The sequence below is a fragment of the Lynx rufus genome, unplaced genomic scaffold (genome assembly GCF_022079265.1).
Source record: "Lynx rufus isolate CCGP_SWC_20201006 ecotype Redwood Valley unplaced genomic scaffold, mLynRuf1.p SCAF_12, whole genome shotgun sequence".
Lineage (NCBI taxonomy): Eukaryota > Metazoa > Chordata > Mammalia > Carnivora > Felidae > Lynx > Lynx rufus.
The window spans coordinates 31,465,377-31,488,718 of record NW_025814826.1 but is presented as its reverse complement, the minus strand read 5'-3'; the positions used below and the strand labels follow the sequence as shown (position 1 = coordinate 31,488,718).

Here is a 23,342-nt window from a genome sequence, read left to right as displayed (position 1 = left end):
TGATAAATTGCTATAGTCATGGCACTGTGCACTGTTTACCAAGAAAAATACCATTTTGGACATTCTTTATGTAGGGACTTTGCTGCTAAGGTAATGGGTCTCCCCTCAAGGAGCTCACAGCAGAGAAGAGGGAGATGGATGTGTGTAAACAACAGCTACAAAATAATGTCCAGATGCTCTGAATACAGCACAGAGGGGACTCACGGGACAGTCAGATATGCCCGGGAAGCCTGGCAGAGAAGGGGGATGTCCGAAACAGTTCCTGAAGGAGGTGGCCCTGGGAGATCAGCTGAGGCACATTAGCAGTGCATGCAGGCATGGAGAACGGCATTTGGGTAGAGGGACCAGTGTGTTCGGAAGCAAGGAGGTTCAGAGTCAAGGAGGTAGGAAGCATCTTTTGCACGTGAGACATAAGGCAGTAGGGTGTTGTTCATAGGAAGGTTTGGAAGGAAGATACGGAGGCAGTGAGCCACACTGCATGAGAGGTGCTATGTGAGGTATCTAGGAGGTTGAACTTGGCCCTCTGCATTAGTTTCCTGTGACTGCTATTACAAAGTAGTACAAACTGGGTGGCTTAGAACAACAGAAATTCATTATCGCACATTTCTGGAGGCTGAAATTCCAAATCAAGGTGTCAGCAGGTTCACACTCCTACTGAATTCTGTACGGGAAAGACCTTTCCTTGCTAGTTCTAGTTCTGGTATCCCCAGACAGTCTTTGACTTGGGTCAGCCTGATTCTACTCTCTGCCTCTGTCTTCACATGATGTATTTCCTGTGCTGCTTCACTTTATCTTCACTCCATGCATGTCTGTCTCTGTGCCCAAATTTCCTCTTTTTATAAGTCATATTGGATATGACCTCATTTTAACTTGATTACCTCTATAAAGACTCTATTTCCAAATGAGGTCACATTCTGGGGTACTGGAGATTAAGACATCAACATCCATTTCTTAGGAGAGAAAATGCAAACTGTAATGCCCACCAAGCATTAGTGTGTTACTGAAGGAATTTAAGCAAAGAAATTAAGTGACTATATTTGCACTTTAGTAAGTCACTTGGTCAGCTGTGGAGGATAAATATAAAGGAGTCAGGAAGAGTTAGGAACCTGTTGACCTTGTCCAGGCAAAAAGTCTTATGGATCTTGGATGTCTGATCAAGTAAATGAGGTGTTACTTTATTCTTCTCTCATCAAATTCAAAAAAGAGAGAGAGAGACCAACAAATCCACAGCAGCACTGGAAAGCCAGGCAGATATACCATTAGCAGACAAAGATACCCAAGAATGCCAGAAGGTGTTAAGATAAATTAATCTGATTGGTGGTAAAACCCAACAAAACAGAGAAGTACATTCTTTTTTACAGCCTCATAGACAGTATATTAATACCACATTGGCTTTAGGTCAGTGAGGAGATGGAGAATGAAATGAAAAGTACACATGCCCTTTGACCCATCAATTCCATGTCTGTGAATCTGTCCTATCAATATCCTCACTCACAACCAGAGATATATAGGCAAGAGCAATCATATAACATTGTTTCTAATTGAGGAATACCAAAAACAATGTAAATATCCATTGGCGTGGAAATGCCCCAATATAGTATCTCCATACCATTGAATGCTCTGTAGGTATTAAAAGAAATGAGATAAGTCTAGGGGTGCCTGAGTGGCTCAGTTGGTTATGTGTCTGACTTTGGCTCAGGTCACGATCTCATGGTTTGTGGGTTCAAGCCCCACATCGGGCTCTGTGCTGACAGCCCAGAGGGTGGAACCTGCTTTGCATTCTGTGTCTCTTTTCTATCTCTGCCCCTCCCCTGCTCATGCTTTCTCTCTCTCTCAAAAATGAATAAACGTTTAAAAAAAATTTTTTTTAATGAGATAACTCCATATGTGCTAGAATGAGTTCTCTAACATACAGCAAATGAGTACAATGAAACTGTTGAAAAATGCCTACTGTAGGGATGCTTTATGTTACCAAATATGTAGCAAAGAAAGAAAAAAAAACTTTAGATTTTTATATCTTTCCAGGCTTTTTTAAGTGTTTTACTCAATTCTAAGTGTGCTTACCTGTAGGATAGGAAATAGGATTAGGGCAATAAGGTAAAAAGGAACTTTCATTTTTCATAGTAGGTGTTTTTGGTTTTTTTTTTTTTTTGTATTCTGTGAACCTTTTCAATACGCAGGTATTATAACAACTGAAAATTTACTGTAACAAACATTCAAGGAGGTAGAACCCATGAGACTTGGTCAGTAGCTGAATGTGCTGAACAGCAGGACGGAAGGAACAGGGAAAGCAGGAGATAAATGGAAGGGATAATGGGGAGGCGAGAATTCAAAACCCCTCAGAAGCAAAGGGGCAACATTTTAAAGAGAGAGAGCTGTTTTATTTTTTAATAAAAGAAGCAAACAAAAAAGATAGGAGGTGTAACTTACCGTTAAAAAGATGTACGTGTTACAGTTTGAGAAATAGGATTTCTTCATCTTCAGCTACAGTTGGCAAAGCCCTTCACCATGAAAATGGAGAAGCAGAGCACCATGAGCTGAGAGTTGGTTGCAGAAATTGGTGTCATCCCCAGAACTGCTTCTCCTGAAGAGTGTATAAGGCCACCAGTAACTTAGTGCTAGCCACTTACCGATTGCAGATAAAAGAACAGACTAGACTAGCAGAGATGGGTGCCTATCTGTGGAATGGAAAGGAAAACTTTCCCCCTTTAACTCATGCGTTCCTCTCACTTTTCCCTCTTTTCTGTCTTCCTCCTTTACCCCTTCCTCCTTTGTGCACACGTGCGCGCGCGCACACACACACACAAGCACACACACCCGTGCCTGTGATACAAATCTGCCAGACTGAAAACACAGGTAAAAGAAAAAGAACTAATAGAAGACTGGGACATCCGAATCAGATAAGCACCTCCTAAGAATGATAAAGAAAGAGATCTTCTTCCAAGAACATTATGTGAAAATTTTGTGGTCTACTTAGCATCAAAAATGTGATAAGTAATATTAACACTGCAGAAAGCTTGAAAAACAAGGGACAATAGTATTTCCAACATCCGCTCTTACTTACTGTTTATGAACAAAACGCTTTCGTCACATTATTTCATGTGAGCCTCATATCAACCCTTTGAAGGAGGGAGTGCTTACACCTCTTTATGAAAGGGGATACCGAGTCTCACAAACGGGCAAGAGAGGTAGTTAGGTCTCAGAGCCTTATCTGCTCACATCTCAGCTGTCTCTTGTGCACGACAGTCTGATGTCTGCCTGGCTTAGCAGAATATCCTTAATACCACACTGATTTGTCTCTCAAGCTAAACCTTTCAGACATTACCCTTCAAAAACTTGTTTTGTCAGCTGTCCTAACTTGGAAGAATCATAGAAGTTAGCAGAGTATATTAATTCATGTCACTTACTGAGTGGAGTGGTCATTTGAACAACAAAAGTCCTGACATAAAAGGGGATAGATTGTGCCCTTTGAGGGGGGCGAACCAACAATAGCTTACAAAACAAAAATGTAGAATTTAATTTCAGAAATAGTTGTCTCCTCGTTCATGATGCTAAACATAGAGAGGGTGTTATCAGAAGCCATGAGCAATGAAGGAATGATTGTAGCTATGGGGTTCTGCTTTAGCCAGGCTCTGAGGGATTTCCTGACACCAGCTTTACAGGTATTGGTTATATTTGTTCATATGAAGAAATACTATCAACTGTTTCACTAATTCATAGCATGCAAACCCAGCTTCTCTATCTGAAGGCTAAAGCGAGAAAATGTCACTAAATACACTCCCTGCAGGAGTTAGAAGTACAGTAAGGAAGTCATTCGCTGATAGATGTTCACTTTTTAGCAGTTTCCAGACACAACACTTCTCAGCTGTAACCTTCCCCGCAGCATCTTCAGAAAGCTACAATGTGCACATGGGAATGGGCGTATAGATTAGCACCGGAAATAAAATCGCGAGCCACAAGGGTCCCCGCTGAGAGTTCCCTGCTTCCTCCAAGGAATATGCTCCTGGGCTGAGACCCTCCCTCCCCCTGCAGCATCCCTTTCAAACAACATAAAGATCTGACAAATGGCCAAGAAAGTCTCTTGCTGCTCATTCTTTTAGGTCTGAGGTTAGTTTTGCTACGGCACATTTTTCTTATTTTTTCCTGTATGGTGGTTTTGTATAGATCTCCCTTCCTCTACTACTTCTTAACTACAGGATAGTTACCATGGTAATACCTGTTGATGGCAGACCAAAAAAAAAAAAAAAAAAAAAAAAAAAAATGCAATTCTGCCATGAGGAAGCTGCTTCTGTATTTCTTGCTTCTGGCTCTCACAGTTAGGTTCAGGGGACGTATTTGTTTCTTTCTAGGCTTGTAGGTGACACCAGTTTTTCCATTTGGGCAGATTGATATGGAAATTGCTCTTAGCTCTCTCTGTGTTATATGCTAAGATACAACCTCCTGGAACATTTGTTTCCTGGTGATTTTTATCAACTATAATAGAGATTGTGTCTTTGTTCCAAGGAGTTCACAGTCTTGAAAGCCTGGGTTTTTTTTTTTCTTCTCTTTTTCTCTCATTTTTTTCTTCCCTCTTCCTTTTCCCTTCTACTTGATCAATTAGATGGGTTTATGTTCCTTCTTTGACCAGACAGACAAAGGGCCACGGTAGCAGAGCCCATATTTCACGTCTCACTTAAAATGCCATTGGTCTGGAAATCAAAACAATGAAGAAAATAAAACCTGGGTTATATATAATGCCAATTAGTTATACAAGGCAGGTTAGTGGACATATGTTCTAGATATTAAGTAAATTGAAGGGACTTAAAATAACCATATGCTAAAGGGCAGTCATGAACTATCCGTTGCTAGTATCTTATTACAGAAACTTAGCTAGATCATAAATAATACATATTTAAACAGGCATTTTGGTATGCCTGTTCTGGATATGGCAGTGTAGCAGAGTCTTTGGATGAGACGTCTAGACAAACAAACAAAAAGAGACACCGTCCCTGAAGCCAAATCAGCTGATTAGGGAGAACACGACACAGGTAGACATGTGTTCGACACATAAGACATGATGAGGGCACCACTACAGAAAGGTAATGAATGAAAAGGGACCTGGGTTCTGTTCATGGCTCAGACCCTAAAGAGCTGTGTCATCACAGCTGGGCATTGGTTTTCTTATTGCCAAAATTAGTTGAGCCGAAATATTGTGGGTTTACTTTTAACTCTAAAATTATATTAATCCAATTCTGAAATAGGCACAGGTGCTACACAGTAGAACACTGGACGGGGAGCCAGAGCAGGCTTTTAAGCATGAATTTTGAGGGACTTTTCAACGACAAAGAAAAGCATAAATTAAGCAAGGGCAGGAGTCAAAGAAAAAGTAAATGATCTGTCATATCAGTCTAAATATAATACGTCCCAATGAAGTCAGAAATACCTTAGGAGTTTTGATCAGTCCAAATTCTTAAGGAGCCCCTTCAAAATGTTTCTCACAATTAAAAAAAAATATTGAAAGTTTTCTCTTTAATTCTACTTCCTATTGTTTCGGTGACTGTTCCCTTCATCTGTTACTGAAAACAGCATTTAAAAATACAGATTCCCTCTTTGAGATTGTATCACGAGTTATGTGAACATCCCTGTTACTTCAGTGTTCACTTGAATTTATATAATTAAGAAATAGTTCTGGTATAGCAGCTGGGCTGATGTGTAAACCTTCTTGATATGAGAAATGCAGAGTAATGACCACTGCCTTGCTCACCCTCACCTCTGTGCATTTAAGTCAGGACTCCATATTAGAGAACTTGACCATTTTTTCCATGCCCTGGCTCTGTATTGGTTTCCTAGGGTTGCCATAATAAAGTACCACAGACTGGGTGGGTTATCTCACAGTTCTGGAGGCTATAAATATAAGATCACAGTGTCAGCAGGGCATTCTCCTTCTGAAGGCGCAGGAAAAGGTTCTGTCTGTTCCACACCTCTTTTTAAGCTGCTGGTACGTCCCTGGACTGTGGCTGCAAACCTCCTGTCTTCACAGAGCATTCTCCCTGTATACATTTCTCTGTATCCAAATCTCCCCCTTTTATGAGGACACTGATCACATTAGATCAGGGGTCCACCCTTCTCCATTATGACTTCAACTAACTACATCTGTAATGATCACATTTCCAGATGAGGTTACATACTGAGGTATTGGGGATTAGGACTTCAGCCCTTCTGGGGGCTGACCTTTGGGGATGACCTTTCAACCCATAACAGGCTAAAAGGGCAGCACATGGTCACGCTTACACATGCAAAGTCCAGTATTCCAGGTATAGCCACCCCGCAGAGAAGATGCAGCTTAGTAGATCAGAGTCCATCATGATGCCTTCAGTTCTTCTAAACGCACCACGTTCACAAATCATAATAGAGCATTGACAGTCGCAAGGCTCTTGCTAGTGTGCTTAAGCATACGTGATTAGGTCACACGTTATTTCCATTCAAATGAATCTCCTTGACTTTCTCTGGGATACTGAGCATTACATCTCACTAAGTGTCTCAGAATTTCTCGAAAGGTCAACTTTGGTCATTTAGTAGTTGTTTTCCGTCAGAGAAAAGATTGAAATGTCATACATACGATAGCATCTCATAAAACCTACCTCAGTTTGTAAGAGAATGGCCACATGAGTATACCAGTGACACAGTCCTGGCGTGCTATCTATAGGCAGTGTTGAAAGTCTCAGAGTGAAGTCAAATGTGTCTGTGTATACTCCCTCTGCATATATACAAAATATATATTCTATTTACGTACATGTATACAGAGAGAGGTGGATATAGACTTATAGTCTATAATATACATGCATATATATACATATACAGAAAGAAGGGGGCACTGTGAATTATTGGGTCCTATAAGATCCATCTGCAAAATGCTAACCCACCTGCCCCCTCCACACACCCTTACGCATTCCTTTAAAATGCGTTCCTTTAAAAGTGTCCTGTAAGACACTTTACAGACAGCAATCTTTAGTAATGTGGAAAGCTGCCAGGAGGACAACCAGAGCTTAGATGTATCCCCCTTCTTGACTCCACAGGCAGAGCCATCACCTCAGGCCAGCATAAATAATACAGCCAGTTCTGCAGAACCTTAATAATAGGCGGAATGGCTCTTTCTATCCTGAACTTACTCTGCAGCCAGGACTTCTAACAGGAAGTGGATTTCTGTGAATTTTGGGATTTCTCAAAAGCATTCCTGGGCAAAGGTCAAGTTAGTCTTTGATCCCACACCTTCCTCAGCCTCCTGGGGAAGGGGAGGTCTTCCTTGCCTATGCCCTCTTCCCTCACCCCATACGTACCCACCCCTTCAAACAACGTCTGGGAAGGCTTGGTGATCAGTGATCCTCCAACTCCACTATCTCTTGGATGATCCCAAGACTAGATAGAACAGAGATTACCCCTCACCAAGAAATGTCTGAAGGCCGATCTGAGGCTCTGTGATAGACAGTGAAGTGTGCCAAGCGGGTACACAGTCAGGTACCCATCATGAGGCAAAGACAAGCCAAAGCTCTAGGCTCTATGAATGGCAGCTTAAGTTCCAGTGCAAAAGGCAGATTCTCAGATGAAACAGAGTGGAAGGGACTGGAGTAGTGTTTACTTTTTGTTTGTAGCAGGAAAATAACGCTGAAAGGTGAATAAGAATGAATGAATGAATGAATGAATGAATGGCCGACTTCTTTAATTGCCCTGTTTATTATTCCATGCTTATTTACACTGCCTAAAGGAGGATGTCTTTATTTATTTTACTACCAATTCACTAACTAGTAAGTAGAGGAGTCAATTTATGTATTTTCTGCTCACCAAAGCAGCATTTAAGTTCCCAAAGCTAATCTTTTTATTGTTAGTGTTTGTGCTACCTTGCTTTATGTTCAGATGTCTGAGAAGCATGCACCTTTCTTTAAATACATTAAATTTGCATATTGTAAACTATTCGATTTTTTGCCAGGAAGAAAGAATTTTTTTTTTCCTGTTGAGCACTTTGGTCATTTTGTTTTCTTCTCTGTTAATATTGAAACTGCCAGGAATTCAAATCCAAGCCTGGCTTAGGATGCATGCTTACAGATAAGGCTTATTGGAAATAGTGTCATTTTAGACCTCTTTCCAGGTAATGTTCTTATGAAAAGAAGGTTTTTGCTAATACAATGTCATTTGTTAATAACTCGGTGTGTGTATTATAACTGTATGTGTGCTTACCTGGGTTCTGTATATTGTAGATAGTATGAGGATACGTGTTTAAGGATTTTTATCATCAGTTCCCCAGAATTCAAGAAAAATATGTTCTCCTTGGAAAGAGGATTATTTTTATTAAACCACACCATTTAAGAGGATTTTCAGAAGGAATTATTATCCCAGTGTCATACGTACATCTTTCTGAGGCCTAAAAATTTTTTGATTTTTTTTTCTTTTTTTTGCTTTCATCTTATCTTCATAGTAGCCTCTCTTTGGCACCTCTGAACTTTCCTTTCTTGCCTCTCCCATTTTTCTGTTCTCACTAAAGAAAATTAACTCCCTGAAAACACTCTTTTCTTAATGGACTGTTGCTTCGCATACATGAAGGATTTCAGCTGTTAGAACGTGTGAGAAATGAGGCAGGAGACATCAGATGGCATGAAAACCAGAACTGTTAACACAGAAAATCCCGGGAAAGCTGGAAGTGTAAGCTAAAGCAGCTGGGGGGTGGAAGAGACCGGAGACACAGCTGGGAGAGCTGGCAAGAAAAAAATGGCTAGAAAACGCAAGGGAGCTTAGCAAGGGGAGAAGTGCAGTGAGGGAATCGAGAATCCTGGGATGAGAGAGGAAGAAGCTTCCATGGTAATCCAGTATTGTTCAGGACATCATAACCCATATACATTGGCTTTAGCTACCCTTTTAATTGCTCTAACCATTGAGCATATTCGGTATTATTTTCTTGCATGATTATTGTGAAGGACTGGATATTGACATTTTCATGGAAGCAAGAGTCTGTGCTTTGAGACTGATCTCTATTTTATTGATGATTTACTAATTTATCACAGAATTCAGATGGATTGGGGCACCTGGGTGGCTCAGTCGGTTAGACTGGGTTCAGGTCATGATCCCACAGTTTGTGGGTTCGAGCCCTGCATCAGGCTCTGTGCTGACAGCCCAGAGCCTGGAGCCTGTTTCAGATTCTGTGTGTGTGTGTGTGTGTGTGTCTGCTCCTCCCCCATTCATGCTGTCTCTCTCTGTCTCTCAAAAATAAAATAAAACATTTAAAAATTAAAAAAAAAAAATTCAAATGGATTAATAAGAAATATGCATTAATTTATAGATATATTTGTGGTTTTCTGTACCCAAAGTATATCAAATTGCTAACATTTATCATTTGGACAAATAGGGGTATGTGTAATTAGCTAGATTAATAACTGGTTTGGTATGTATATCCAGAGGGAACTGATTAATAAATTGCTCTGTCCTTAGAGAAAGGTTTCTGGTATTTGAACCAAATCCTGTCCTAGTCAACATTCAGCCTCACTTGGGTGAAACTGTACCAATGCTTGGCCCAAAGTTGGGAGAGATGGCTAATGTAATAACAAAGTAGAGAAACCGAATTTGAGGACATCTTGACCTTTACCTCAGTGATCCAGATCTAAGAGACAGGAAGGGTACACGGATGATGTAAGCACCTCACCACCACCACCACCACCACCACCAATGAAATTGCAGAAGGACAGTAGGAGAGGTATGGCTTAGAATCCTCATATATGAAAGAAATTTAGATTTTGTTTAAGTCAAGTATAAGATTCATATATCCCAATAGTACAGTGTAGCTGGTGCAAAAAGCTCCTGTGATCACAGGTTTTCCTAAATAAGAGTATAGTGTCTGCACTGACACGAATAAGCCTATTGTACTCTTCAGTGACAAAGTGCTACTTCTTTTAGAGACTGCCTTTGAGGTTGGTCACTTGGAAGAGAACAACTCAAAAATGAAAGTGTTGGCCCCCAGCATGTCTCCTCCTGCCTCCCCTGTTTCTTCTCCTTGTTCCTCTTGCATGCATCATCTTGCCCTCCCCGAGTCTGAGCTTGTTCTCACTGAAATAGGAAGTACTAAAGATGTTGAAACCTAGCCCCCAGGGCAGTGCAACACATCTCTAGTCATGTTCTTTCCATGCCTTGCCCACAATACAGTTTTGCTCCGTACTGGTTAAATTGTTTGTTGAATTTTAAGCTCCCATCCTGACAATCGTGTTGCCCCAGTGCTGACCGCTGAGATGACCAGTGTTGCGTTCCAAGTGGCCTGTATTGCCACCCACGTGTAGGATCTGGTGTCTCAGGAATGACTTCCAGATTCCCATGATACTCACTCCTTGACCTTGCAAGTTTCAGCTCTTTCTCTTCCTATGTATCTAAACGTGTGGGACTGACCGTCTATGTTGGGTACCATGGTCTGTCTTCATGTTGCCAGGAGGTCTTCTCAAGAATTGTGGCTCTTACCCTGAATCAGTGCCCAGTGGCCAGATTCTGCAGGTGTGACTAGACCCCAGGGTGATAATGGCACTGTTCTGGGTTCACCAGCCTGTTGCTCCCTGTTGACAGCTTTGTCTCCTTATGATATCTGGTCCCCAAGCATCCCCCTAGCACTATTACCAAAACCCACATAAGGACTGTTTCCTAAATGAGATCAAGGTTACCTTGTCCATTGGACATTGTGCTTGGCCACTCTCCTGAGTTGGGCTTTACAGCTGGAATAAGCTCTCAGCCTGCTCTGTTCTTGTGAGCAGGCCTGGCCAGGGCCTAGCTCCCTTCTTCTTACAGCCTGTGTGCTCTTTTGAGTTAGGGTAGCTGGTACTCAGAACTATATTCTCTAAAATGGAGAAAGGGAGGCTCAAGGTCAGGAGAAGAGGAACTTCTTTAAATATGTGTCTTTGAGCATTGAAAGGTTGCCATGTAGGGAAATTATTGGACTTGGTCTGTGTGGCCCTAGAAGTTAGAACCAGGACTCCAACTAGGTTGAGGCTACTAAGTCGCTGGGTGAAAAAGAACCTTCCTTACCCCAGCCCAAATCTAACAGCATTTCCCAGAGACAGAAATGAATGCCTTCTGGGGACCCTTCATTAGGGAAGGAATTCTGGCATAGGTTCAATTAGCAGATCTAAGTTTTGTTTATTAGTTTGTTTCCATTGCAACGTGGATAAAAATGGTGTTTACTTGGGTGGCGTTTGCATGTGTGATAGGTTGCTGCGGTCACACGCCAATCGTGAGTGATCCCCAATCCCACTCCTTCCTTTCCTTGTCCACAGGGACTGCGAGAGAGAGCAGCTTTATTATAGCAATATCCTCAAATCTACTCTGAATTTTTTAAACTAATTCACTCTGTACCAGGATTCTCACACAGAGAGTGGTGACATCGAGACTTTTCTTTCCAAAAAGCAACTTTATTGGTACTGGCACCGCTCAGTTGGGTTCGTACCCGAAGAACTGAGCCCTGAACGCCACATGGCATAGTTTTTTTTTTCTTTCTATATGTTTTCTGCTTCTTTGTCTCCCATATATGGTAACACACAAACATGTAGTCTGATTAAGTGGTCTCATGTTACAAGGTCGTGTACAAGGGATGTTGTCACGTATGCGTATGGCCAGGTTGCCTTGAGGTTTGTGTTTTGTTTTTTTTCTTAGGGAGGGGACCCTACCACAAGTCAAAGAGTAGTTATTATATGTTAGGCACTGTGATTCATTCTGTGCTCAGTACGTGTAACTGTTATGTTTGACCAAGTCCTTTCGATACTGTATTTATAACCTACAATGTCACAGACATTGTAAAAAGGGTCCAAGTATCAAGTGGGGTTGATTTGTAGATCATCTTTAAATTTCTTTTAAATTTAAAAATCCCTAATTGAGCTTCATGATTCTAGTCCCACAGTGAGCGGATTACCTGCCTCCAAGTATAGTTTTTAAAAGTCAGATGTGAATTGGGAATTGGGTTGCTCAAGTCACTGCTACCAAGTCCCTGTATTTACCCAGATAGCAGGGGAATATGCTATCAGCGTCATCACTCTTTCCCTAGAAGGGACTGTAAGGGCGTAACTTTAACAAACAAAAACAAAAAACAAAACAACAAGAACATTCCTCTTCCTGTACCTCTTCTCAGCAATGCCTCAACTCAGCTGTGGGTTGGGCCAAGCCATCTGTCAGGTGCATATCCCAACCCGCAGGGTCCCAGTGGCCCAGAAATTGAACTCTGTGTCAGTTTTTCTGAGTGACTTTAGCTAGAACAAGGCTTCATGTTAGCAGACAAAATGCATCATGAATTATCAGAGTTCACTTGTTTGAGCCGCCTTATGAATGTCATCATCCATGTTAAGAACCTGCTAACAGCCCTAATGAAAACTTCTGTCAGTGCAATAGGTATAGAAGAAACATTGCTGAGTTAGGCATTCCACTGACATAGTATATGCAGTGGCAGGTGGTCATGTTTGAGTAGATCCCTCATTTCAGAAGTCCTAAAACTCCATTCAGTGGAAAAAGAAATCAACATGGAAAGCATATGATTTCTATTTGATTGGATCTGTCATCGTGTGCAGTGACTAACTGCTGTGCACACTTCCAGATAGTCATGAACACAAAAGAGAATCTAAAAGGGACACTTGATCCACGCAGAATTATGCTCAGGTTGTCTCAGAATATGATAGTTGGCAGTGGACCCCAGTGGTCCTGCTTCGTGCCGAAACCTATGGATTCCAGCTAGATTTACACTTGGGTTTGCCATATTTCTTTCAAATTGACCTGGAAAATGACTGATGTTTTAATGTTCACATTTCTTGGAGTTTATTTTTGGTAGCAGCCTTATTGAGATATGATTCACACACCGCACAATTCACCCATTTAGAGTGCACAATTTAATGGTGTTCAGTACATTCACAGAGCTACACAACCACCACACGATTTTAGATCGTTTTCATTACCTCACAAAGAAACTCTGCACCCCTTAGCTATCATCCCCATCTCCTGCAGCCCTAAGCAACCACTAATCTACTTTCTATCTATATATTTGACCATTTTGGACATTTCATGTAAACGGAGTCATGTAATATTGGGCTTTTTGTGTGACTAGCTTTTTCCACTTACCATATTTTCAAGATTCATCCATATTGTAACATGTCGGTGCTTCATTCCACTTTTTTTGGCCACATAATATTCTTTTATATGGGTACACCCATTTTCTTTGTTTATTCACCAGTTGATGGCTATTTGTATTATTTCCACTTTGGGGCTATTATGCATGCTGCTACTGTGAACATCCATATACAAGTTTTTGTGTGAACATATGTTTTCATTTCTCTTGGGATATTCCTAGGAGTGGAATTACTGGATCGCATGGTAACTCCTATGTTTAACTTTTGGAAGAACAACCAGGCTGTGTTTTAAGTGGCTGTACCATTTTACATTCCCATCAGCACAGTACGGAGGGTTCTGATTTCTCCACATCCTCACCAACACTTGTTACCATGTAGACTTTTTGATTAACACCGTTCTACTGGAGATGAAGCGCTGTCTCATCTCATTGTGGTTTTTGTTTCGATTTCCTTGATAACTAATAATGCTGAGCATCTTTTCATGTGCTCATTGGCCATTGTATGTATTTTCAGAGAAATGTCTATTCAGATCTTTTGCCTATTTTTGGTTGGGTTGTCTTTTTATTATTGAGTTATAAAAGTTCTTTATATATTCTAAAAAAATGTTTTTTACATTTATTCATTTTTTAGAGACAGAGAGAGACAGAGCACAAGCCGGGGAGGGGCAGAGAGAGAGGGAGGCACAGAATCTGAAACAGGCTCCAGGCTCCAAGCTATCAGCACAGAGCCCAACGCGGAGCTCGAACTCACAAACCACGAGATCATGACCTGAGCCAAAGTCAGACGCACAACCGGCTGAGCCACCCAGGCACCCCTTATATATTCTAGACAAAAGTCCTTTATCAGATATAATTTTCTCATATTTTTTCCCATTTGGGGGGTTGCCTTCACTTTGTTTTTAATTTTTTTTAATGTTTATTTATTTTTGAGAGAGGGAGACAGAGGGGGACGGGAGGAGAGAGAGAGGGAGACACAGAATCCGAAGCAGGCTCCAGGCTCTGAGCTGTCAGCACAGAGCCTGACGCGGGGCTCAAACCCACAGACTGCAAGATCATGACATAAGCCAAAGTCGGACGCTTAACCAACTGAGCCACCCAGGTGCCCCTCCAGCTCACTTTCTTAATAGTGTCCTTTAAAGCATGAACGTGTTTAATTTTGATAATGTAGCTATTTTTTGTTGCTTTTGCTTTTTATGTCATATATAGAACTCCACTGCCAAATCTTAGCTCATGAAGATATTTATCCCTATGCTTTCTTGTAAGAGTTTTGTTGTTTTAGCTTTTAAATGTAGATTTGATTCATTCTGAGTTAACTTTCATATGCTCCGAGTTGAGGGTGCACCTTCGGTGTTTTGCACATGGCTATCCAGTTGTCCCAGATATTTTTGTTGAAAAGAGTATTTTTCCCCATTTGAACAATTTTGGCACCCTGGTCAAACATTAATTGGCCATAGATATATGGGTTTGTTTTTGGATGGTAAATTCTCTTCTACTGAACTGTATGTCTGTCCTATTCCAGTACCACCGTGTCCTGATTACCTTGCTTCTTTGAAATATTTTTGAGTCACAAGATGCATATTCTGAAAGTGCAAAATTATGCACCACTTTTAGGCTATTAAAATAACTGTCAAGTTGTGTGCTCAATTTTCAAATTAGACTCTTTACTCCCATCTAGTAATAGAGAAAGCATATGCAAAAATATTATTTCTAATACATATTAATAAGATTTGGCATTTTAAGAAGAATATTCTTCTCATTTTATTTATTTTGCTGCAGCAATTTGATTTAGATAATCAAACCTTGCTTCTATTTTTAACAAATCCCAGAGAGTTCTCTGGGACCAACCATGATGACATGCGGAAGTGGAGGTGTTTACAGTTGGAATCCGCATCCAGAGATATCTGCGTGGCAGGGTTTCAGGAGGAGGTTTGTTTTAAAATCTAATGAAAGAGTGAAAGGTGGTTTGGGAAAGGCTCTTGTCTGTCAAGCCCTCACCCAGTGAAACCGCCCAGACCTCTCTTAGTTTGCGTGATTGACAGTGGAAAGACCTGGAGTCGAGTTGGAAGAAGACAGCCCATGATTGTGTGTCCTATTCTGGTCTTTTTAGACTTACTAAAAAAAAGAAAATTATAATAGCTGAATGCAGCGGCAAACAAAAGGCAGCCACTTCTCACTTAGTAACTGTCAGGCAAACAATAGATGTACCTTGAGATAATATAAATAATCTGCTGACTCTGCTATGGGAGAAAGCAACATACAGTTTAAGATGATTATATGTGGTCCTCATAATAGAACATCACTACATGCAGATCTGGAAGTCTCATGTTCTACTCAGCTTTTTATATTATAAATCAGGAATTGAATCTCTGTTAAAACCATTGAGAAGCTCTGAATCTTTGTTAACAGCTAGGATATCTCCCTTAGGGTGTGAGGTCATTCATTCATTACGTGCTTCCCCCCCCCCCCCCCACTGCACTTACTGCGGTGTCTTCCATCAAACAGAGGTTCAGTTCGGGGGATATTTGTTAGGGGATGGGAAGAGATCTGGAGAGGAAAGGGGGATAGAGGAAAGGCTGGGCACCGAAACTAGAGCAAAGCCACGGGTGGGATGCGATGAAGGGTGCTCATGAATCAGGAGGGAAATGAGGGAAAGCATCCCTGCCTGTCATCCCTCTGTTTGTGCACAGCTCCCTTACGCCCACAGTGGAATGGGCGAAGGAGCAATTTGGGATTAGGAGATCTGCGTGTCATTCAGGCCACACAGTTCACACTGTACCCATCATGCTCCTTTTAAATTTTTTTAATGTTTATTTTATTTATTTTTGAGAGAGAGAGAGAGGGAGTATGAACAGGGGAAGAGGCAGAGAGAGAGGGAGACATAGAATCCAAAGCAGGCTCCAGGCTCTGAGCTGTCAGCACAGAGCCTGACACGGGGCTCGAACTCATGAACTGTGAGATCGCGACCTGAGTTGAAGTCGGACTCTCAACTGACTGAGCCAGCCAGGCGCCCCCATAATGCTCCTTTTAATATGACATTCTCATAATTAAATTGTGGCTTATTTTATTTAAAAACATACTCTTCGGGGCACCTGGGTGGCTCAGTCGGTTAGGCCTCCAACTTCGGCTCAGGTCATGATCTCGCGATCCGTGAGTTCGAGCCCCGCGTCGGGCTCTGTGCTGACCACTCAGAGCCTGGAGCCTGTTTCGGATTCTGTGTCTCCCCTCTCTCTCTGACCCTCCTTCATTCATGCTCTGTCTCTCTCTGTCTCAGAAATAAATAAATGTTAAAAAAAAAAACGAAAACATACTCTTCAAATAAATCGCTTTTTATCCCAAATTCAGGAACTGAATTTTAATATTAACCACAATAACACATAGATTTATTTATCACAATATTAGGGGAAATATGGAAAGAACCAATAAGTTGATGTGTGTTTGATTCGCCATTGAGTATTAGAAAACATTTTTTATTTACTTACTGCTGTTTGTACTTTTTCCTCGACCTCGCAGCTAGCTTTGCTCAGGAAGGAATGAAAAAACTCAGCATTTGGCGTAAATTTGCGAGCATTTGTACAGCAAACTGGACAGGTGTCTTTCAAAGTCTATGTCTGTCTGCCTTTTTCCCCTAACTTTCTTTCTCTTTGGTTATAGGTCGGGGAGGAAGAGAGGCCTCTCAGCACATTTCCGAGGCAGTACATTGCCAGAATATTGGCTACTTATTTGGACAAACATTTCTCCAAGGTAAACATTCCCATTGTAACAAGAAGGGGGCCCGTCATTAGGATTTGCAGATTGCGGGGGTCCTGCACAAAGGCCGGATTGTTTAGCCTAACACAGGCTCAGAGTGCCATGGCGAGAGGGAGGGAGAGAAGAAAGCAGGACCGTGGGGACACCCTGCAGTGTCTCCTAACTGTGTTCCCGGGAGAATGGCGGCCGAACCCGGAGCTCATGGAGTTGTGCTTCAAATGTGGGGGGAAGGAAGGGAGGAAAGGGGAAGCTGTACTTTTCGCTTCGTGTTAATCTCTCTGTGGTGTTCATGAAAGTGACAGGCGGTGTAGTTTGGTTATTACAATAGCATTTTGTCCTTTATGGGGAACGTGTGGCATCCTTCTTCTTAGAGGTTACCAGACCATTTATGCTGTGCCCGTGTCACAAAGGGAAAGGGAGCGGAATCATAGTATTTTACACCAACGAAGACTTACAAATGTGTGGAAGATTGTAAAGAAAATCCATGCTGTCCTTTTACCTACTAAGTGAGCCTGTGGTTGGTTGGTGACAAATACTTCATGAAGTTCTTGGTTGGGAAAATCATATCTTTAATACCTCTTTTGGGAGGGGGAGGGGTACACGTATGAGAGAGAAAATGAAAATGAGAGAAAGGGAGAGAGAGAGAGAGAGAAAAGAAGAAAGAGAGACCCCCAAAAGGAGTCTGTCAGCATCATACTGTACATTTCAGAGGAGTAACTCCAGGCGCTTTCTTTATGAATCATGAGCTTAGCGGGAATAAAGGCTTAACAGAAGCAGCTGAATTCACCGTCAGCTTTAGCATTCATGAATTGGCTGCCAATATTTTAACACAAATCGCTGTGTCATTTCTATGAAGTTCCCCTGTTGCTGCTCAGTCTTTAGCCAAAAGCTGTTTTTGCTAAGCCCTGAAATTACATCTGATAAAACACCTCCTTCCTTCCTGATAAAGATACCCATGTACACAACCCACAGACATGCAAAAATATACGATCCAATTTAAAAGAAAATAAACTTGTCAGCTTTCTCTGTTTAGCAGTTAATAAATGGCTGACGTTACTTAGTCCTTAGATTGTGAGAATGCAATTTCAGATGGCAAGGAGCGAGTAATGTTTTCCTCATCAGTCCTCATCCTGGTGGTTCTTTTCTGAAGGGGCTGAGTGGGGGAAATGGAGGCTGTACATTAGAGGAGAATTTTTTGATACTATTCATTGTCTGTTCTGACAGAGAAGACATTGTTTGTTCACTGTAATAGGCTTGGCAGGAATCTGTGCTGTGCATACAGAATGGGAAAATAGCAGAGCAGTGGAGAATCTCAAAATCCTGAGCAACAGATTAGCTTAGAGGTTTTGTAAAAAATATATATATATAATAATATAATATAATATAATATAATATAATATAATATAATATAATATAATATAATATATTTCAGTAGTTTCTCATTGTAGATGCAAGTCACAATTTGGGGAAATAGTTTCCTTTAAGTGATAGTTTTCCTTACCTTACATTATGCATGTATTACATTAAAAAGGCTCAAGATAGCAGTGTGCCTATCTAAAATACTGTAGTAACAAGAATTGCAATCATGAAAGTTTATGAACACACCAGACCTGCTTTGAGATTGCTCCCTGTGCATTTGTATTCATGTCAGTGTAAATGAAAAATAACCTATGTGCATCATCTGATGATTTCACAGAAGCAGGTGTGGGCTGCCTAAGGTAAGAGAAAAAAGACCCATTAGAAGATACGCTTTGAGGTAAGAAGTACACTGCTAGGGACTCTGTGAGAGGGTGCCATGCCCCAAATGTTCAGAACTTTAAAGTTAACAACTGTAGAAGTGAAAGTGCAAAGCAGTGTACAAATCCTGCCTTGGAAACTGAAACGGCAGAAAGCAAAGCAAGACTGAGGCCCAGTGTTTCTTCTTCTTAAGGTTCTATGTTCACCCCACTTGCCCCCTCCCCCCGCCAGCACAGGAACTGTGTGGTGCGATGGTCCCCAACAGCCCCTGGTGTCCAGGGACTTCATATGTGTGCTTGTGTGTTTCTTACTAGAGCAGAAAAAGATGTTGTCAGGCTGCAGGCTCCTATGTTCTCAGACAGAGCACATGAGCCAGACCAGGAGAGCTCCAAGAGCAGGTGTGCTGGGGCCATTCCCAGCCAGGTTCAAGGGCCTCTCGTCCTTATGCTGCAAGAGAGATTTATCATATTCCCCAGTCTTGGCTTATATTTGTAAGAACTCTCTGCATGTTTTTATAAGGACTATATCACGTAAATTATGACATTTCTAAAATTATAGTTGTGATAATGTCACAATACACTCAGTCATTAGATTATTGCAAACCCTTCTCGGCTTTTTATGTAACCTATATAAGGGTCAGCCTGAAATACCGAAAGCAGATCTTTTACTCTGCTACTTATGACATCATTCAGGTACATTATCTGCTTAATTTTTAAATTTCTCAGTCTTTTAAAGTGTGTTTGGCAATCTTTTCAAAGATGTGTTTGTATAACCTTTTAAAAATGTATAAAATATATTTCTATGATGATATTTTCAAGTAAATACCAAAGGAACCAAGAAAAATTAACCAGGACTGTTTCTGTTTATTGCTTCAGTATATGGGTACATTTATATTGTCCGTTCTTAAAGTCGTTTTTATTTTATATTATTTTTAACAACCCAGTGAAGGGCTACCCAGGGAGGTAAGGCCAAGGTGCAGCCAGTCCCTCCTGTCCCCGCAACGGCTCCTTGGAGACGCTGCCTGGGGCAGATGACCCACGGGCCTCAGAAGACAGTTTGCAGGAATTGCTAGCGCTTCTGTGCCTTGGTGGCCCCGGCTCCCATCCTGCCTTCTTGTTCCTATTCTGCTGGAATCCCCGGTAACCGCTGCACTGGAGGCCTGATCATTAGCATGCACCAGTGACAACTGGCTCTCCAGAGCATGCGGCCACGGCCTGCCGGAAAGCAGTGAGAGCTCCCAGGCAGCTAAGTCAGTGTGTGCACCTCTAGAGGCAGAATCGCCTGGTCTGGCTTCATTCATAGGCTTGTAACTAGGAGACAAGGACTATCACTGTCTTAAAACGAGGAGTTGCAAGGGTCTTGTTTCACCAGTTACAGCTCATCTTTGTCTGTTGCAAAAGGAAACCTATACCAATAGAGGGAAATTGGAGTAAATGCTTAACTATTTTATTTAACAAACACTTAAACTGCTCTTACTGTGAGACAGGCAGTGGTCTAAGCACTTTGCAGATCCTAATTCATTTAATCCACTTGACTCTCCCACTACTGCTACCATTAATACTATTCCCGTTTTACTGAAGAGGAAACTGAAGCGCACAGAGTGTGGGTGACTTATCCATGGTTCCGCAGGTGGTAAGGGAAGATGGCATGTGCACTGGGGCTGTCTGTGCCAGAGTGTGTTAGGGCTCCATGCGCCCAATCACAGGTACCTCCTGTACATGTACCAACGACAGAGCTTGCTTCGAAGCCATGTCCCTTGGGGATCTGTGAACACACATGCCATCCCCATGGAAGTGCACGTGATGTGTTACATTGTTGGTTTTCAAACTGTGCACCCTCGTCTCTTGGCGTTTATTTACATCGGTGGAAGAAGCATTTTAAAAAAATGTTTTTTTATGTTTATTTTTATTTTTGAGAGAGACAGAGAGAGAGACAGAGTGCAAGGAGGGGAGGAGGAGAGAGAGAGGGAGACACAGATTCAGAAGCAGGCTCCACGCTCTGAGCCGTCAGCACAGAGCCTGATGCAGGGCTCAAACCCACAAACTGCGAGATCATGACCTGAGCCGAAGTCGGACACTCAACCGACTGAGCCACCCAGGCGCCCCAGGAGAAGCATTTTTGATTTCTGTCCTTCTAGAATTCAGAGTGGGTACAGGTTAATGCTGTGTGGTAAACCCGGGATTCCAGCCACTACATTCCACGGCCGTCAGGGTGAGCTGGACTCCGCAGCACGCCTGCATAGGGTGCCCCCAGCAACAGTAGGAGGAAGGCCAAGGGCGGCCACTGTCCCTCTGCCTCCGCACCTCTTTCACTGGGTGGGATGTGCTCCAGCCGTGAGGCCAGCAGTGTTGGACTTGCCAACATTGAGAGACGCCGCTATTCAAGCTGATATGTCAGTCAGTTGGATGTTTGACCACTCTCCTCTCACCCGCCGTGAGGATTTAGACAGCTGGCTTTGGGAGGTCGGTCTTGTCTTACTTAACCCAGCACTTCCCAAAGAGAGATGTTAATAGGTTCAGCTCCCTACTGCTGCTCCTGAAAGAGAAAAGAAAAAACGTTTTATTTACGATCAGATGTTTGAGAGACGTGGGTTAAACGAAATTAAATCGATGTACTTACTGCAGGTTTCTCAGAATTTTCTTGGGACTCTCCAGAGCAAGATGTAGAATGCAGAATTTCCTAAATTTTTTATTCCCGCCGATGGGGAGAAATGTCTATCAGCACCCCTTGGGCAGTGCTGCCTTAAGAAAAGGAGAAAAGAAAAAAGAAAAGAAAAGGAGAGACAACAGATGTGTCATAGAAGGTAATCAGGTATTGAGGAAAGCTCAGTCAGCTACATTTGGGATCCCTAAATTCCAGCTCGTCTTTAAACCAATAATCATTGCAACCTTAGAACTTCAGATTTCTCATCCGTAAAATATGGAGGATAGAACTGGATTATCTCTAAGCTCTTTTCATCTTTATGAAAAGCTGGCAACTGTTTGTTTATATCCTAGCTTGCTCCAGAAGGGTTTGTAAGAATAAGGCACAATATATAACACATTAAGACAGAGTGGATTAAAAACAGGTGAAGGTAAAATGAGGCACAGGGAATATAATGTAGGAAACACAGAGGAAGGAGGGAGGTTAGTATGCAGAATGAATTCTGTGAAATCTTTCATGGTTAATATGAAAGAACCAAGTTTTGTTCAATGCTTTCTGATGAACAGTCTGAAGAGAAAACTAGAATCATAGCCTTGTGATTAATAGGGTCCTAAGCTAAAAACACATTTTTTTCCTGCAGAAACAACTGTTCCTAGTTCTGAGACCAAATTTTTCTCATGATGTTTATATTTTGTGGCCTTTTACTCTTTTAGATAGAAATTTTGGCTCTGTGACAGGCTGGTCCCAAAGAGATTTGGGCCGTCTATAAATGTGCTTCATAGGTAGCTGTGGATACATCGTCCTCATTTATTAAATCATTACACATTGTAGACCAGCTCTGCTTTGCTGTATGTGAAGGTGTCTGGGTCTCATTTCTCTGGACTCTGGAGTATTCTCTAGAACCTGGAGGGCTGTGTGGTGGGAGGCCAAGATCTGGATTGCTGTGCTGGGGTACACGGTGTATACAGCAGAGCCCATTTGTGTGGCCTCCCTTGTACGCTGTCATTACATCCATTCAGTTTTGAGGACGCTCATCCCCTTGTCCCCCACTCATGTCCAACTTCTTACCCTTTGTCGTAGCCTGGATCAGGGTTTCCCTACAGCCTCTTCAGAAGATATTTGGGATTCAAAGGTGTCCCAGGGATTTTACACTGTTAGGGTGGTAAAGGTTCAAGTCTAAGGCCTCTTTTTAAAGTATTAGTAAATAGCATGATTATGTAAATATTTTTAAAGAAAACAAAACTGTTGGAGGACCTCTAAGAGCATAGAAAGCCACTGATGACAGTCAGATGAACAAATATGCTCACTCAAATGCTGCAAGTTTCCAATGCAGTTTTAATTAATACAGTCATGTATTGTTTATTTATATATGTCTATGTATATATGTATATATGTATATATATATGTATGTATATATGTGTATATATATGTATATATATGTATATATATGTATATATATATGTATATATATGTATATATATATGTATATATATGTATATATATATACACACACCAGATAGCTGATTAGTGAGACAATAGGCATAAGAAGTATCAATGTTATATTATAAGCTTCAAACATCTGGTCAAAATTCTTATATACTTATCATAGTATTGATAATGTTTTATGTTTTAAATTGGGTAGTGGTTATATGAGTATTTGTTATATCATACTTTTTGTGAATCTTAAATATCTTAATATATTTGGTAAGTTTTGTATTAGTTTATTAGAATATGTATGGTAGGGCTGCCTGGTTGGCTCATTTGGTTGGCTCTTGATTTTGGCTCACGTCATGATCTCACAGTTGTGAGATTGAGCCCTGTGCTGGGCTCTGTGCTGGGTGAGGAGGCTAACTGAGATTCTCTCTCCCTCTCTCTCTTCTTTTTTCCCCCTCTCTCCCCCTCTGCCCTTCCCCTGATCTCCCTCTCTCTTTCTCTCCCCCCCCCAAAAAAAGGAATATGGTATAAAATTCAATGTTAAAAAAAGAAAAAGTAGTAGTGACAATCATATAATCTGGCTTTTCATTTATTAGAATTAAGTATCATCCATACCGTTAATATATATGTCCTCAAGCTCCTGTTGGCAAGCTAACAACATGGTCAGATCAGA

At 41.5% G+C, this 23,342-nt stretch overlaps 1 protein-coding gene across 1 annotated transcript in view; it reads left to right on the top strand.

The window, feature by feature from the left end:
* The window catches only part of LOC124507543 (uncharacterized), an 83,369-nt gene extending 66,004 nt beyond the window's left edge, over positions 1-17,365 (top strand). The window contains exons 3-4 of the mRNA XM_047073866.1: positions 16,760-16,849; positions 17,227-17,365. Coding sequence (XP_046929822.1) covers positions 16,760-16,849; positions 17,227-17,365 — 229 coding nt within the window. The remainder of the gene's footprint in view (positions 1-16,759; positions 16,850-17,226) is intronic.
* The last annotated feature ends 5,977 nt before the right edge of the window (positions 17,366-23,342 follow it).